The sequence below is a fragment of the Trichoplusia ni genome, chromosome 4 (genome assembly GCF_003590095.1).
Source record: "Trichoplusia ni isolate ovarian cell line Hi5 chromosome 4, tn1, whole genome shotgun sequence".
NCBI lineage: Eukaryota > Metazoa > Arthropoda > Insecta > Lepidoptera > Noctuidae > Trichoplusia > Trichoplusia ni.
The window spans coordinates 16,959,030-16,977,264 of record NC_039481.1 but is presented as its reverse complement, the minus strand read 5'-3'; the positions used below and the strand labels follow the sequence as shown (position 1 = coordinate 16,977,264).

At 39.7% G+C, this 18,235-nt stretch overlaps 1 protein-coding gene across 1 annotated transcript; it reads left to right on the top strand.

The window, feature by feature from the left end:
• The first annotated feature begins 1,715 nt into the window (after positions 1-1,715).
• Positions 1,716-12,275, top strand: LOC113493345 (SPARC). Its single transcript, XM_026871280.1, has 8 exons — positions 1,716-1,821; positions 9,064-9,132; positions 9,226-9,372; positions 9,473-9,554; positions 9,626-9,741; positions 10,504-10,853; positions 10,926-11,073; positions 12,016-12,275. Exons 2-8 carry the CDS (start codon positions 9,073-9,075, stop codon positions 12,070-12,072), a joined length of 960 nt encoding a protein of 319 aa, XP_026727081.1. The 5' UTR covers positions 1,716-1,821; positions 9,064-9,072; the 3' UTR covers positions 12,073-12,275.
• The last annotated feature ends 5,960 nt before the right edge of the window (positions 12,276-18,235 follow it).

The following is an 18,235-nucleotide window of genomic DNA, read 5'->3' as shown; positions in this document are numbered from 1 at the left end:
TTTAGGCTCTGCCAGCAGGGTATCCTTGTTAACTGAATTAAAAAATGATGTCCTCCAGGACGACCTCTATGCCAGAATTTAGAAAAAAGTCGAAAACGCGTGTACTTTTATAAGTCTTGAAGCCCACTTTGTAAGGAGTACTTAAGTAGCAGGGAAAGGTCGCATGGTTATTTTTAACTAAACTGCATTAGATCCCGCTCCTGAGTGACGCCCCCTATACCTACACAGCTCAGTCTTCTGCAATTTGCGGTCACGAAAAATGATAAATTCCACTAAAATGAAGCAGTCATCGAGGAAGTTATTTTTACTGTCTACAGTAGGTACAATACACAAGGTGAACTAAAATGAAATAAATTTAAGCTAAACAAACGTCAACACCAAATAGGTAGTGTAGTGCAATGCAGTCACAAATTACTTATATTATGTAGTGATGTGCAGAGACTTAAATCAGAAGACGGAGTCAAATTGGTGAGCAAAGATGCTCACCACAAAAGCTCGGCTCGGCCACAAAAATGTCACAAAGATAAGGTTTTTATGGTGACTAGTAGGGATTGGTGTAGTATGTTTTGACTGTACAAGATGGTAAGCGAAAATTAGGATTAAGGACCTATGTGTATCTGTGGGGTGTGTAGGTGCCATGTCTATTTTGTTGCCTAAAAGGACAACAGCAAATTACAATTTTATTTTGAAAACAGATTAACTTTGACACTATGCGCATTCTCCAAGCATTTTGTCAACACAATAATTGGAAATTCATTGTATCGACAGTGAGTGCTCTGCCCCATACTGAATAGTGTAATTTTAATCCAATTCTTATTGATTCTTCGGCAATTATATATAGTGGAATTGAGGCCCTTCTTCTGTACCCAACCAATTATGGAAATACTTAAACATTGTGGTGACTGTCATACAAAAACGTCGATATCATTGCGGAGAGTCGCGCTTCTAGAGAGTGAATGCTGAATAGTGGGTGGTGGTTGACGTTTTTACGGTCCACTCATCATTTGCCTAGCTTTTACACAATCATGTCGGGAAACATATATTGCCGTACTCTAATTTCAGCCTAACCAGATGCAGCTAAGCACTAGTGTTTTATATAAGGAGCCGCCTATCTGTCCTCCTAAATAAACTATCTATCCAGGGACCGACGATAAGGGTACTTAACTTGTGATTGATCAACCAATGCAGTAGTAACTTACCACGAGCTCCTACAGTAGTTCCTCGATACCCCTTGGTTAGACTGGTTGTCAGACTTTCAAGCTTCTGACTACTTGTAACGACTGTCAAAGATGTAGGAATTGTTATTCCTACATCTATCTACCCACGTCGGGAGTAGTCGGGACCCACAATTTAACGTGCCTTCCGACCAGGGCCGGATTTAGGGGCCCAGGGCCCCGAGGCCTGAGGCAACAAAGGAGTGGGGGCCCCAATATCGAGCTTTTTTTTTAGATGCCTACTTTGGTGGTGGGCCCCTGGTCATGGAGAGCCCCTAGGCACTGGCCTAAAGTGCCTTATGGATAATACGGCACTGCTTACGACATCACTATAATAGAGTAAAATATTCGGCATAATTAATTCATAGGATTTGTACTTTATTTTGGTATGAACGCGGCGGTATTTTCCTTTTATAAGAACTGCTGGTATCAGTAGGTTGGTAGTTAATCTGTGTGGAGTGGATCCACTGCAGGAACTTGCTGCGTAGAGCCACGGTTTGCCCGCCTGAATGGGGATGCGCCTGCGCCGCCGCGGCATGCCACAAGCCAGTCGGCCGCGCGCTCTAACACGCGGAGGACGCTTACTACCGTAACACAGGATAATACGGTAAGTCTTGAATATTCTAACTAAAACCTATCAATATGAAATAATACTTCCAATATAATTATTCCGGTGTGCCAATGAAATAAAACCAAAATAACTAAATGTAACAAATAATAATTATTTAATTATCTACCTACTAAGCTATAACTTTCATGCTAGCAAAGCTCTTTCAGTGCCTTATTCTCTTAGGATTTAAAGTCTGATTTCAGTTTTTTAAACTTCAGTTGTACTCGTAAAGCATTATATTTGACTCGATAAAACTGAGGAAATATACGCGGTCTAAATACATAGTTTGATTTACGAAAACTACTTTTTTTCGTAACCATGGAGCCTGTACACGGCGTGCCGTGGTTAAAGGAATCGATGATTTTGCGAGTCTGAAACTGGTTTTGAAATTTGATGCTCATTTAATTTTCTGGTCAATAGATATAGGTCTTTCTTGGTGGATATTTTGAATCTGTGCTATTGGAGTATTCTTATTTTATAATGAGTCCTTACTATTGTAAGGCTTAGGAATGAAAACGTGTGTAAACTGAATTCTAGTGGAATTCAAAAAAAAAATTGTGTTAGATAAAGGCATGTGTACCTATAAGAAGACAGAACACATCTTTATGGACTATCTATAATATCTATCGACTACTTCAAAATACTTATCCACCAAACTGACAAAAGAAACGCTAGGGTTTGACTAGCTATTATTTATAATACTTAGATAGAATACGTTGACCGGCAAGTAGGCTAGGTTCCTAGAATCAGGTCAGTGTTCAAGTGATCAAATTCTTTAGTACAAAAAAGTTCAGAAACATTATTATCACATATTATTCTTAATAACTAGCTGTCCCGGCGAACTACGTACCGCCTAACAGACGATGATAACAATGCAAACATATGTTTATTTTTATAACTTTTCTATGTTATTACCGTTCAAACCTTTCGTGGACTTCCACAAACATTTCAAGACTAAAATAAGCCAAATCGTTTTAGCCGTTCTCGAGTTTTAGCGAGACTAACGAACAGCAATTCATTTTTATATAAATAGAGAAGAAGAGCATCATGCTAAGCTAACTGTAGATCATAATTCTGTTTATTTTAAATAATTACAAGAAAAAGCCTCTCTCATGAAGCCTGCTAAAGCCTGCTCTATCCGTCAGAGTAGGTACAGCAGCGTGGCGGTTGTTTACAATTCTGTCCTCTTCAGAAACATTTAAACTTTGAACAAGCAGAAGGCACTAAGCATTATATTAATTAATCATTTATTCAATTATATTCGCAATAATATTGAAGGTGGCAGTTTTGGAGGTAACTGAGAGGCCTGACACCTGACACCCTGGTCCAATAAATGAGAAACGCGTCACCGCATCGCTTAGCTCTTCAATACTTAGCACCTTTTAACTGTGTTACTTATCACGATTATTATCATTGGTTGACCACTAAAAGTCCATACTTACATAATTTACATTAATCTTTACATTGCATTGCATAGCTACCTAACGCCTAGGTCTCTATGAGGGCACGATACATGAAATAGGTAGTAATAATTTATAAGATCATGTATCAAACATGTTGTTTATAATGTTGCATCAAGAGATGATGTAGTGTATGCTCATAACGCAGCATCAGTCACCGAGCCCGTCGCTCATTCGAAAACATTTCTCTGTTACACATTCATATTATTAATATGATGATGAGCAGTTTGTTGACAAACAAATGTGTTACGTTGCTAAAGAATTTCATAAGCGTTTGTTATAATAAGGCATCAATCAGCTGGCATCGTCACTTCGGCGGCTGGATGACAATGCCAGAACAATGTTACCTACCTGTAGTAGGTATGTTTCCCGATCCTTAAATCAATTGAGATAGATATTCATTTGTATAGACCGCAAGAAGAAGTTGTTTTCGCGTTCAATACTTTATTGTTGTATTGTTTTTACTACATTCAGTCCGCGGTTTAGAAGTTCTTTTGAGAGATTACTTTTACCGCAACAAATTTGAAGTTCAGTTTTCGTATTTTTTCTATCAAGTGCGTTAACTATTGTGTGGTCTTACTACATGCGTTATCTATAAACCCAATAAAATACTTATGACCATTTCAATCGTTGATTATCCTCAATTTTTTATTGGACAGCGTTATAGAGTTTGTTTTTACCCTTTACAGACCGAACATTAAAAACGAGCAGTATTTTATTTAGTCTAAAATTATTTTGATACATTAAAGCAATTGAAAAATGTTCCAGCATCAAATAGAATGGTCAGTAGCGTAGCTACTGTTCATCATTTCATGAAAAATTGAAAAAAGAGCTGTAGCATAATTTTCTATGCAGGTACTAAATAACTCAACAAAAAGTGTCAACATGCCTTATGAGTTTTAAAAGCGCAAAAAAGTAGAATCTGCTTCGATTTAGTTTACATATGATAATGCTGGCTGCGTGCGTGTCACAAAAAGCGCGGTTATCTGGCAGGGTCGTGTGACGCGCGCTATCAGCGGACACAGGCTCCGAGCTTCCGTCCGCGCGCCACCACCACCGCGACCGCTCACTCTGACCCACTTAAGTGTTTTTGCAAATATTAAACAAAGGATTTGTCACGACTCTTTAATCGGGCCTACGAACGATTTTTTTAAACCATTTTAAACCTCCGCGAACCGTTGCGTTCATCCTGGACACTAGCACCTAGACAATGAATGTCTATGAGAGAAACAAACATTTCGAAAATACCACTTCTCAGCATGGCATGGGCATAAACCTTAAAAAAAATGATATTTGTATGCTCAGAGTAACAGGTTCGAAACCTCTGCGACTTTCAAATTTTAAATTGAACACTTTAAATACCATGCTAGTTCCTAAGACTCCACGGTGACATGACACTGCTCCGTGGTGCTGCCATCTGACGGTAAGCAGGCCGCGCTGCCGGCGACACACTTCCAACAAGGTTGGGAGGCTATCGCTCACAGATAATACAAGTTCAAAAATATTGATGACACCCCACTAATTAAAAATTGTTGTTGAAACGAGAATTGGGTCTCAATAAATTGATAATGTTTTTCTTATGATTTCGTATCTAGTCTAGTTGTTAAACTTTTTATGGTATTAGTTTTACCTCGCAAGTTACTTGTAATATTACCTACTCAGAGTAGTACTCCCACCTAGGACGGCTAGCTCCGGAGCGCGCACATCTGCGCATGCGCGCCTGTGAATCTCATTAAATCGCAGCAGTCAGCTCCGAGCTCACCAGAGTCTGGATTATAGCTTATGAATGAATGGAAATTGGATTAAATTGGCACTATTCGTATTGTTCGAAACATTTTACAGTGAGAAAATCATTTTCAGCACAGCATAAGCGACCTTAATAAGTCGTTGTATTACGTGGATCATCAAAACAAGTTCTAGTCCGACTGTATCGATAGTTGAGAACCTGCCATTCTCTACGAGGTGCTGGCGGGGATCGCACCCGTGACGTGTCGCGAGAGGGGCTTTGTCGTGGTGCTCACAAAAATTCGGCCCATGTAATCGAATACATTCAAGGAAATGAATAATGTCTATTAACTATGTAACGTTGTTATAATTTCATGACTTTTTTTGGGAATGTTGGGAAGTTTTATCCTTAATTTTGAAGAACACCATGTAATATAGGGGCATGTATGTCGGAGCAGGCCGCGTGTCCCAGCGAGCGCGGCGCCGCGGCGTGCAGCGTGCACCGGCCGCGTGACGCGCGCGCTGCCCGACTTCCCGAACTAGGTCAATGAAAACAAATAGGCTGCGATTGAACCGCCGATCAATTCCAGAATACTCATGTCATCACACCCAAATGAGTAGGCATCGTGTAGCACGTGTGCGCTTACATAACTAATGCTCCGTGAACACTAAGTACGGCACGAGAGACACCACTCGTGCCAGCGCCCAGCAGGTACCCTGGTTGGGGAATTAATAATAAAGAAGTAATATGCACGCTCACTTTTATTAATATTATAATTAGTCTTTATTTATACATTCCTTAGAACAAATACCTAAGTAATTAATTTTGTCTGATAACACTGATTAATACCAATTTTTAAGAATCAGCAGCTTGAGAAAACTTCTTTTAAGTATCTACTCGCTATCTTCAACTTCCTTTGCACAAAACCGCGTTGATAAATCAACAATGAATTCTTTTTCAATTTCCAAATGTAATTCTGTAGAGAAACACACTCTGCTTGTCGTGCCTGACCCTTGTTTGGGTGGTCACGAGTGCAAGCGATGACGTCACGCGCTGTACATCATCAATTGTTTCTCGAATGTTCTTTTAATGCCTGTCGCCCTAAGAAATTGAAAGCCTGTGTCATGCATTGGCACCCAGAGTCAGAACAAGCAACCATTTCTTACGTCCTCCTTTAAAGCCGTCCTTGATGTTCCGTTCCGAGCCGCCATAAATGTTTTTATTAGTAATGCATTGCATGCAGCGATCGGGTTTCATCCTAAGTCGGTTACTGTAAACAATAAAATGTAGCACCAGCACAATATATATGCTTATCGAAGTGTTTCGACATCCTCAGGGCTGGCCGGCCGCCAGTTTAGTGCGTGTTTTAGGATTGAAGTTTCAGTTTTCAAACTTTTTTATTCATAGACAAATGCTGCGATTTTTTTTTACATAGAAGTAAAATTCATAACTTGTAATCAATGGTTGTAGTCACGGCAGCTTATGTCGATTTCTATTGCAAACTGTAGCTGAAAACCTGAATATTTTCTGACAAGGAACAGCCCTAGCGACACGAGTAAACGTAGAGCTGCAGGTCTGAATAGCGATCTCAATTCTTAGAACAAGCGACGAACGAGCTCGTAAAAACTGTGGCTCGTTTGTAGGCACAGGCAGATGTGTGGATGGCGTCACCGGACGACACATAGTATCCACGTTATAATAAAACATTCATGTTACTAAGATAACTCATATCGTTGTTCAGTTGAAATGAATTATATTTTTAAATAACCTGGCCTTTGGGTTATCGCGTTAAAAACAATGTGCGCAAATTAATTTGCTCCGTAACGTTATAATATTGAAGCGGAAGCTAAAGTATGTCATAAGCAATAATACCTTGAGTATTCATGTTAGTAAGCAACGTATACCACGTTAGACTAATAAGATAAATAGAAAAAAGAGATTTTAATTTTGGAACTGAAAACGCCAGCTACTAGCTGATATGGCCCCCTGGCACACACTCAATACTAACGGACTCATAATGAATTTTTCTAGTGTGGTGCAAAAGTTAACGAATTTAACCCACGCTGAGGAAAACCAGAACAGGCATATGCGACCAGAATGTCACCAGCTAAAAATCCCCCGGTTCCGTCTTTGCCTTTGTCAGACGATAAGGACTTTCTCGTCACTCTTTGGCAGAGCCTGACCCGTACATAAATCCAAGTAAAAAATGCTCAGTTTTTTTAAAACACCGTTTCTGTAGCTTTAATTAATCTAATCCTTGTATCGGCGGGGTTTCACAATCATTCAAATCACACACCAGCGCAAAGATACCCAGACTCAAACTAGTATTTATGGGTCACACAAAAGCTTGTCCTGCGCGGAGATCGAACCCGCGACACTTCGCACTTAGTGGCTTTAGCGGGGTCACCTCGACCTCGGAGCTATCCATGCAAACAATATTGGCCTAGCTAAAATCCTTTTTTCATGATCATCCCCTTATGATCACTTCGTTACCCGATATCTTACTTCGTCAAGGGTATTAGTACTAGAAATGAATATCCTGTCAAATAAAAAGATTATGAAATTTGGCAAGAAGCAATATCTTGGATCCGCTTTCTTTAAGAGAGTCGTTTGTAAGCAGTCCATTTCCAAGCACAGAAGCGGTTGACCGAATACTGTTTAAACGCGTATAAATTCATGAAGTGTTATATTTCTGTGCGATAAGATGGCGGAGTATAGTAGAATGAGGGCTCGCGCACGCGCGCGCCGTGTCCCGGCCGCCGCTCGCGGGGTGCGTTGCCCTCTCGCCTCGCCCTCGGCTGTGCCGTTGACATCGTGAACCTGTCGGTCCCCGGGTTGCCATAAGTCTAAAATCCAATATTTATCTTCTATTTATTTTCGATTTTTCACCATCCCTCTGTTTTAGACCCTGCCAGGACGACCGTAAACAAAACAAACGTTACGGATTTTACTGGCTAACCGCAATGTTTTCAAAATATTTCTAGTCACTCTTAATTATGCATATGAATTCTAAAACAAGTTATTTACACATTAAAATAGGTATGTATAGAAGTTTGCTGAAGAATATGAATTAGGAAGAAATCAATACAAATTATAAATATCTACCCAATTCGATTTCTATAATTTCCTGACTTTCGTAATTTTTTTGCTAAATAACTGAAATAAAAACACGAGATAATCTCGGACAAACATACATACAAACAATCAAACCTTCTTTTTTTGAAGTCGCTTAAAAAAAGGTTAAACTAATTTGGTCTTTTTTATGATTAATACCGTCTGCATTGAATACCATGCTGATTTAACCTAATTTCATTGAGATTTCTAATAATCTCATCGCCTGTAGCAGGTACAACGTTCTATCGATAGATATGAACTAGATGAAAACTATTGGGCAATCACTTTTACTGTAAAACTTAAAAACCAGTAAAGAAGAATGACCTAGAAGAATATTAAAACCAAATTGGAACACTAGCCAGGCAAAGGGCGAAATCTAACGAATGACGGGCAAAGCCGCGCAGGATGCACGTTTAAATAAGAACCTGCGCGCTGTGGAAATAGGTCACGTAATAATACCGGGTAGTGAGCGCGCGAGCTATTTGCACGAACGGTCCGCCGCCGCGCCGCCGTTAACCCGGAAAGCCAGGGATGTGTCGAGACGAGCACACACGCAGCTTGTACCAGAGTATTAGTTAGCTGTATGTCATTACAATCGATACCGCGCGGCGTGGACTTTATAAGGTAACCAGTATCTACGTGCAACAAGCCTACCGTGAAAAATTCTTTCTCTCTCACCAAAATCATATTGGACCATATTTTTACTGTCCGTAACTATAACATTAAAATATAATAAAAGGCATCATAATGTTTTGTTGCCACACCTATCCCGTCACATTCACTAACTGGCACAGCTAATTCCGGCAAACTGTAATATTAATAAGTTATGATTTGAATTTATGAGTTCACCAGAATAGCGAGCACAAGTCAGTGGCGTCATATACTTGTTGGGTTTTCTGAATCACCAGATATAGAGAGTGATGAGTGTTGCACTTGCAGGAGCTGAACATGAGGGGTCTGTTACTGCTGGCCCTAGCGGTCGCTGTGCTGTGCACCGTCGACGCGGAGGTAACTGCAGCCACACTAAGAGCTAACGACTCAATTATTAAGATACCTCGTTTGTGAAAATAAATTTAAATACGTGATGTTGGTGGTTGTCAGCGTCACCGGCGGCGACACCGGCGCCTGCGCACCACGAGCACCGAGCGACCCACGCAGCCCGAGCTGGCGGCGCCCGTGCGCGAGGACTCGGAGGCCGAGCACCTCGAGCTGGGCATGGCCGAGAGACTCGACGAGAGGCGCTTCCAGGTCACCTGTACAACACTTCCTATGCACAATCACTTGTGTCTGTTCACTTATTCTACAAGATAACGAAAAGGAAACATTTCTGAACAACCTATTATTGCAGGAGGCTGAGAGATCCCGCGTTAACGAAATCCTGAACGAAGCGTCGCACGAGGGCGGCGGTGAAAACGAAGTACTCGTTGATGGTAATTGCTCCTCATGCTCCACACATTCATGAATTAATCTTTGGTGTCTGACTGTACCCTGGTGTTGGCAGACCCGTGCCTGAAGGTGCACTGCAGCGCGGGCCGCGTGTGCGAGATCGACGAGCACGGCGACGCCGTCTGCAACTGCATCAAGGAGTGCCCCTACGAGACCGACTCGCGTCGCAAGGTAAGGCACCCACACCTCAACATTGCCAGACAAGTGCGGACAACCTTACATTAAGCGATATCCTCGCCCCCGCACAACCCTACACTTGCACGCGATGATACAACAACCTAGAGTACACACGCCTGAAGTCCACCTTCCATTAAATTCGTACCCGTAACATGAATGAACCAGTTTTTTTTCTGTCAAAGTCGGCGTCCATAGGTCAACATAGAGTAATTAGGAGTCTGGTGGTATCTAAACAATCGCAAGTCCGAAGATATCCGGTATCAAATCCCGTTCCGGCACGAGATGATAGTCAACATGACGCATTAATTTGATACATGATAAATATTGGTGCTGTTTTCGCGATTCACATTGATAACAGGAGTGTCGATAAAAATCTCGATAAGAAGAGCACCGCACCATCTTATTGGTTATATTTCGATCTAATTTTAATTTTTCATTAAAAAAAGGTGTTATTAAATTAATCTCGGCTGCTAACTGGAATCGTGGACATTGCCTGTGGTATTACTACTTATTACAAATAAACTCGTAAACAAAGTATGACCACTACTTACGTTTAAAACAAAACAGAATCAAGAAGAAGATGCTCGCCTTGTTTTGTACCGATGTTTTATAGGAAGTGTAAGACTATTTTAGGAAGATAAACACGTTACAGTTGCAACATTCCTATTCTTTGTTCTATTGTTTGTAATTAAAATTTGTTTCATGAAATCATCCTGTTGACAACTTGTGTGTGTGACGTGTGTGCTGATGTTGTAGGTGTGCACCAACCACAACGAGACGTGGACGTCGGATTGCGAGGTGTACCAGCAGCGCTGCCTGTGCCTGGACGGGTCCGAGCTATGCCGCGGGCCGCAATACCACCACGTGCAGATCGAGTACTACGGCATGTGCCGCGAGATGCCCGAGTGTAACGAAAACGAAATGCTGGACTTCCCGCGCCGCATGCGGGACTGGTTGTTCAACATAATGCGCGACATGGCCGAAAGGCGCGAGCTCACGCCGCACTACCTGAAGATGGAGCGCGAGGCCGAGTCCAACCTCACGCGCCGCTGGACCAACGCAGCCATCTGGAAGTGGTGTGACCTGGACGCGCACGACAACGACCGGTGAGCTAGCCGCGACCAGCGGACCCTCTGTCCCGCTAGCAGCCCGGTAACCCGAGTGTGTGGTGTGCGCAGGTTCGTGTCCCGGCACGAGCTGTTCCCGATCCGCGCGCCGCTGATGGCGCTGGAGCACTGCATCGCGCCCTTCCTGGACCGCTGCGACGAGGACGACGACCACCGCATCACGCTGGCCGAGTGGGGCAAGTGCCTGCAGCTGGACGAGGTGTGTGCCGCTCTCTTGCAGAGTGTCTCTAACTCTTTTATTTTTGCACGCTAATGAATGAACGCAAATACGATATTCGGTAGCGGGTTAGTTATCATCACCATCCATTCATAAAAAAATGTAAAGTCACACACAAAACTCTAACATTAAACAACAACAGGATTTATTCGGATATGAATAATAGATATAATACATATTCGTAATCATATCCGTTGTGAATGTAATGATTCCATCATTATCAGCGGTACATCTGCAGCACAGATAATTTAATTTAGTTATCGCTTTATCGTGGATTCTCTTTCACGAACAATCTCACGACACAACTGTATTGGTTGGATTATCGATACTATTAACTACACGTCGTATGACTACTTTTTTCCGGTTTGAGACAGTCATGACTGGCAGGCATGTTCTGCAGCACTCTGGCTGGCCCTAGTCCTTTGGACTGTTCCTCGAGGACGTATACACAGTGATTTTTTAGTCGTCTTACAAAAGCTGCCCAGTTCATGTATCCGACGTAAAATACCCCTAGGCGCGTTTTTTTTTTTATCATTAACTAAGACAATAATTACTAAGAAAAATTAAACAAGAGAAATCTGAAAATACTCCTAAAAATGATAAAAAAAGCCACCATTGTTACAAGACTCGCACCGCTCCCGCAACAGAGCTGTGTTTCTAAAAAACTACGAATTGCATCATAATATTGAATAAAAATTGCATTTTAAATTTATTCAAATCTCATAAATACCTTTTTTTTATCATGAACGTGTTCTAGTCATTGGATGCATGAACTGGGCTGCTTTTGTAAGACGTGACACTTATCATAAGCTCGGAAGCGACACAGGTTGTTACTGAACAGCCATGACCAGCCAGCACTGTGTTTGCAGCTAGTTATTTGTGTGTTCCTGTAGGTTAGTTATTATTGATGGCGTTAAATTTCAGTACGAGCTGGAAGACCGCTGCGACGAGTTCACCGAGGACGCGCCGAACCACTTCTAGCGCAGCGGCGGCGGTGCGCCCACGCGACTCATCCTCACTTCAAGCTCGAGTGGTCAATAATTATGCCTAATTATAATTATGTTTCTGTTACATAATTAACTAGAAATAAAATAGTTTCACATAAATCGCAACGAGCGTTTGTAAATAGCTGTACTGTGATGATGCTACCAAAACTTTAATATTTTATTATAAAGTGAAGAAAATTAAACGAGGTTTTTATTTCGCGCCTAGCGAGTTACATGTCTCCGTAGATGTCCGTGTCTTCAGTACAAACTGGCAAGTAATCAAATGATAAAATGTTACCACAGACAAAAAGATAGTCAAAGGAATCTTTCCAAACTTTATTTCGTATAAAATGAATAGAATGTTAAGTACAATTCTTTTTAACCGACTTCAAAAAGGAGGAGGTTATCAATTTGTCTGTAGTTTTTATGTTTGTTACCTCATAACTTCGGACTGGATGGACCGATGTTGTTGATTATTTTTTCATTTAACGTGAAGTAGCTGTCAGATCAATTGGTCCCATTATTCTTTGAAGTCGGGTGTTTATTTTTGTTGTTACAACAATATTATCATAAAAAAGCATAATATCATATACTTCCATATGATCGTAAAAATCAGTTTTCTGCAACTTGCCATAGGCTGAATATGATGACAACAATCACATGTCGCCTGGCCTAGTAGTTTACAGCACTTTGCTTACAGAAGTCGGATTTCATACAATTATGATGGGTGTTTGATGAACTGCTTTTTTATAAAACCACAGCCGACTAGCGAGTTCCGTTATCAAAGACATTGAAATCACGTGGTCTATTACACAATATATTTGAAAGTTTTTTAGTTTTGGTCGATCACATACACTGATGCTCGAAAGTTTTACAAGTAGACGTCAACATACCAGTTTCCGTGTCCCACAGGGTAGCGCCCTTGGACCCGCCCTCTTTCTAATATTAAATAATGACCTACGTATGTATACGTACCTACGTATATACGCCTTTAAATAATTCTAAGACCTTGATTTATGCTGACAATACAGTAACACGCGTGCTGACTTACGAACAACCTCACAGGCTCACACTAAATCGATTCCATTTGGCATGAGACCTGCTTCTCAAGCCGAGTCTTTTTCTTCTCTTACCGCACATATATGCTCTCCAGGTATCCGTAAACAGGGTACATGTACCGGATACTAGTGCTCTTACTAACAATAATAAGTAGAGTCATTGTAGACAGTGACATGTCACTAGTCTCACGAATGAAATAATTAATTTTTGATCTTTTAGAAATTGAGATATTCAGCCGAGCTTCCGAGTTGTATAACTTTAGTATATGTCCTACCTAACTCAATTCTTGTATATAACTGTATTTCAGTACGGGGCAATCTAGAAAGACAATTATGCTTAGTTCGAAAAGAGTTCATAAAACAAGCTGTTTTAAAAGTCATGATGCAGAAGATGATTATTTTCAACACAGATGATTTGTATGCCCTTTGCAAGGTTCCTACAGTCCGACAAATAACAATGTTTTGTTTTAAGTTAAATTTTCCGAAAACGATCGGAACTATTATTATTATTTAAATTATATAACAAGTGTAAACACGGAACCGCAGATCAGGGGGAGCATCAACTAAAATGAACAGAATTAATTTTAATTGTGACAGTAAGAGGACTATCGTATCTCTAGACAGGCAGTACCTATTCTATACAAAAGAATAAAACAAGATTAAATATTAATCCTCTAAATTAGCAAAAATTTAAAAGGGTAATTAATTATTGGCTCAATACCCAAAATCATTAAGATGTAGGAAATTTCGTTGAGGTGCAGTCCTCACATCCTCAGCTTACACAAATACACACTGACATCACAACACCCACCACGCACACACATACAGGCATACGAAAAGTCACGCCCACGCACCAACGCACACGAATACACACACTCAAATAATACCACCCCTCATAACAGTTCACACTGAGAAATTTACACATAATTTTAATATTTATATGGTCTCAATAACTTGTTTGTAATTTTCTTCAGAATCAGAATCAGAATATTTTTATTTGTAAAACATACAGGTGTTAGGAGGTATTTATCTGAGCGCTATGTCTTGCCGTGAAGGCGTACAAATATTATTTAGATAAAACAGAACAAAATTAAACATATCAGAAGAAACAAAAATATGAAGTATCATTGTAGGTATTAAAATATCATTATTTAAGAAAGCTACTCTTCTTAGATCAGTTACCTCTATATAAAGTTATTTTTTTTTGCTATCTCTAAGTAAAGGTTTTCTATTAATGTTTGTCCAAGCATTGCGTTTAATTGCAATGTTGGAAGCACTCCCCATCTCGAGGGTGGGCTCTAACAGTTGCGACGCAGTTTTATTAACTAAGAATGTGATCTGTGAACGCATCGGGTCGTGGGGCTTTAGGGACCGGGACCGCGGTCCCTTATTCCACCTTTATATAAAATAATTATTTTAGAGTAGTATTTTGGGACCACAAATAAAAAAATAAAGTAATTCTTACGAAAGTACGGTTAACCAAATAATTTTGAATAAGAATAAATAAAATATTTTTATTAAAATCTTTTATTTATTAAAGTCTTTTATTCCTAAAATCACAGCTTTCTGTTAGAATAAAAAATATGTAGTTACTCATTAAGAACATAATTATATAACTTTAGAAATATCATAAATCTTCAAATTAAATACAGCAATCGCATAACGAAACAACCTCTTACCTAAATTTAACGTTAAAAATAAACAGTATCTTAGTAAGCACATTGATTATAATTTTTAAGTTAAGACAAGTTAAGACAGTGAAATGATTTGGTTAACCGTACTTTCGTAAGACTTACTTTACTTTTTTATTTGTGGTCCCAAAATACTACTCTAAAATAATTATTTTATATAAAGGTCCCGGTCCCTAAAGCCCCACGACCCAACGCATCCACTACTTTTTGATTCCAATAAATGTTTTTTTTTTTTATTTGATCCATTAATACTTAATTGAAAACTGGCTTACCTAATTGTGACTTTAAACAAGCGTTTTCGTGACAAATGTTAGATCTTCGCGGGACATGTCCGGCACTGTCCGGCAGCCACGCGCACTGCGCTGTGCCAAATGAAGTGGTCACAATCTGCGAGAAGTTTTCGTACCCGGAACCTTAACATGTGAAATCAAAATCGAATTAGCGTATGTGTAATCGACAAGACAGATCTAAATCATGGCGATATGGAAAGCGATTAACATAACCAGTGACCTGACGCTACCCAATACGATGTCGATAGCAATCCGCGTATCAGCAAGATGGCACATAGGCAAACAAGTCCCGGATATCCTGTCGCCAGCCGCCAGCCCGAACGGCGCGGCTGCGGCCGGCCTGCTTTCTAAGTTTTTCAATGCAGATTTTTTGTGTGACCGCGGAGGGTTTCACAAAAATTCAAGTCACACAGTCAGGCAGTCAAACCGTGTAAACGGTTTTGCGGGGCAAGTTAGTTATGTAATGTAATAATATGAGAGAAATAAAGACTTTGAATTGAATTGAACATGCACAAAGACACCGAAGCATTTGTGATCATACAAATTTTAAGCTTGTCCCACGCTAGGATCGGACGCGCGACATTTCGATGAGTTTGGCGTGGTGACCTCAACCGGTCGGCTAAAAGACAACGACAGGAAAAAATTTAAAGGTTTTGGTACCTGGGTACACATAATGTTATAAGCGGAAATCCTTGCCGCGTTATTATTTATTTTTTTCTATAAAATGTTCTATTTACTTCGGGAATATTTTTGCAGCAATTAAAATCAATATCCATTACCTAATTCAAATTAAGTAGGCTAAGAGGTATTACTTTTTGCTGCACTATTTAAGGGTAGTGCAGCAATACATACATACATTTACAAGCAATAAATGACTACATTTGGAACTTTAAGTGTTTCTTTACTATTATAATATTTATTTTTTTAGCTAAGTACGTCTGGCAAGTCACTTACACACCTACACTCCTAGTGGACAATGATGCCGATGAATTTTGTGATGCCTTATTTTGATTATTGTTTTCGTTTTTAAGTATTTATTTTAAGTGTATACATATTTGTTCTAGTTTGTAAATCTTAATTATAGTTTTATTAATCATTGATCCATATAAAAAATGAAATACTAAATTTTAGGAGAGTACTTGTTGGGTCTTGTGTGAACCCAAGCGTTAACATCATACACAGAAACCTAAAAATGTGATTATCCATCATCCCGCTAAAACCTGCACAGCCTGTAACCACACCGATTACAGTTATGAATCGGTGTGTGGTTAATTATGAAATGGATCATCATCACAAGTTCGTAAAGTACGAGCATTGCCCCGGCAAAGTTTGCGCATGCTTGTGATAATATGTTTTGGTATGTAGCCCAAAGGGCTCGCAATAATCCTTCTACAGTTAAGTGTTTATATGCATCCCTCTAGGCTTCCTAGGCAATCCACGACGCGACGGCGCCGTCCATCCGCCGATCTCCACGGGCAACTTTGCGGCAATATTCAAAATAAACCTGTTTTCCTACGATGTAGCTCTGACCCCTGACTCCGCCGATTGACTGCGACACCTGTTATTTTTTTTATCATGTATATATTTCCTCTTTAATCACCGTCAAATTCTGTCTGTCACATTCAGAATTACAGGGTAAACACAGCTAGTCGTCGCCGCCTCTTGTGCTGTGGTAAAATTCTGTCAATTCTACAATATTCAGTGTTTTGACGATGCTTAAATGCTTTTTTTGCAAATACACAATGTAATAACTAATTTTGCACAATCATTTTTTATCTGCTCTTAAAACGTTCGTAAGCAATAGCGATTATTTATTGCCAGCCGCTTGCAACGAGGTACATTAGGGTACTAAAGAATTTCAAAAGAATTTCGAAATTACATCTGATGACAGAGAGACGGACAAAGAAGTTATTTTATATAGGGGTTGCTTTTTTCTCTTTAGAAGTACTGAACCCGTACGTTACTATAATTAATGACTTACCTATTGATTAGATTACCTGCATGATATGATAATAATCTATATCTATAGAGTCAAGACGGCACTAATTAGATAAGCCGATTTTCACGTAGTTTAGTGTAGCTTATCAGGGTGGTTTATAAGATGCGGGTCGCGCTCAGTCCGGCACAGTACCAGCTGCACAGCTCAGCCACCATGGTGCAGCCTCTTGCTTGGTGTTGCCTGCTCATCGGCGCCGTAGCCGCGTTCGCTCCCGAAGCCCACCACAAGTAAGACATTTATTTCATTTTATCTGCTCCCTATCCCGAACGTTGTATTATAATTTGATACTTATGTGTCTTTTTAAATAAAGGAATAAAGTTGAAATGAATGTCAAATACTGAACTCAGTGGTGTGTGGTCCTTTGGATGTGTGAAATAATACGCAAGCAAAATACTTTAGTCACATTTTTTATTAGAATCGCAAAGGGCATCAAAACCTCGCTGCTCTCCGTTGATCTAGAATTATAAAAAGCGACGGAGCAAAAGTGGTCGAAATGACAATCTCAATATATATGAGCATATATTTTTCTTGGACGGCGCTATAGTCCACTATTTCGGTTATAAAAGATTTTTTTCGGAGCGTCATTTCCATCATAATATATGTTACATACGGGTATCTTGAGCGGTTTGGGCAGAGTACGTCAGAATATAATCGTCATATTTTGGACAATTCATTAAACACCTTTATAAATTGTAGCCTTGAGTTATTCTAATGTATAATCGATGTCATTGTAAAATTTAATTAAATTCCATGCTGTAGTTTTGTGTGAAAGATTAACAAACATCCATACAACGATTTTTTTATATTTTTATCGTCTTATGACTAGTCAGTCAATTATCTTTTGTCGTTTTTAGTTTTTCCATCTGTGAAACATCTTTTACTTCGCCGTATATTGTTACATACATGTGCATATAGGTTTATACTCCCTTCGCTTTATGTGGACCTTTTTGACAGTTACAAAATCGCGATTAAAAAAAATACAAAAAAGTATCATGCATATAATTACTTTAGGTATATAATATCTAAAGTCTATATTTTTTATAGTGAGTGATCCGCTCGGTATAGAAACTATTCTGTGCATGCATGTGTCTGTCTAAAAAGGACATTTAAAAAAATAATT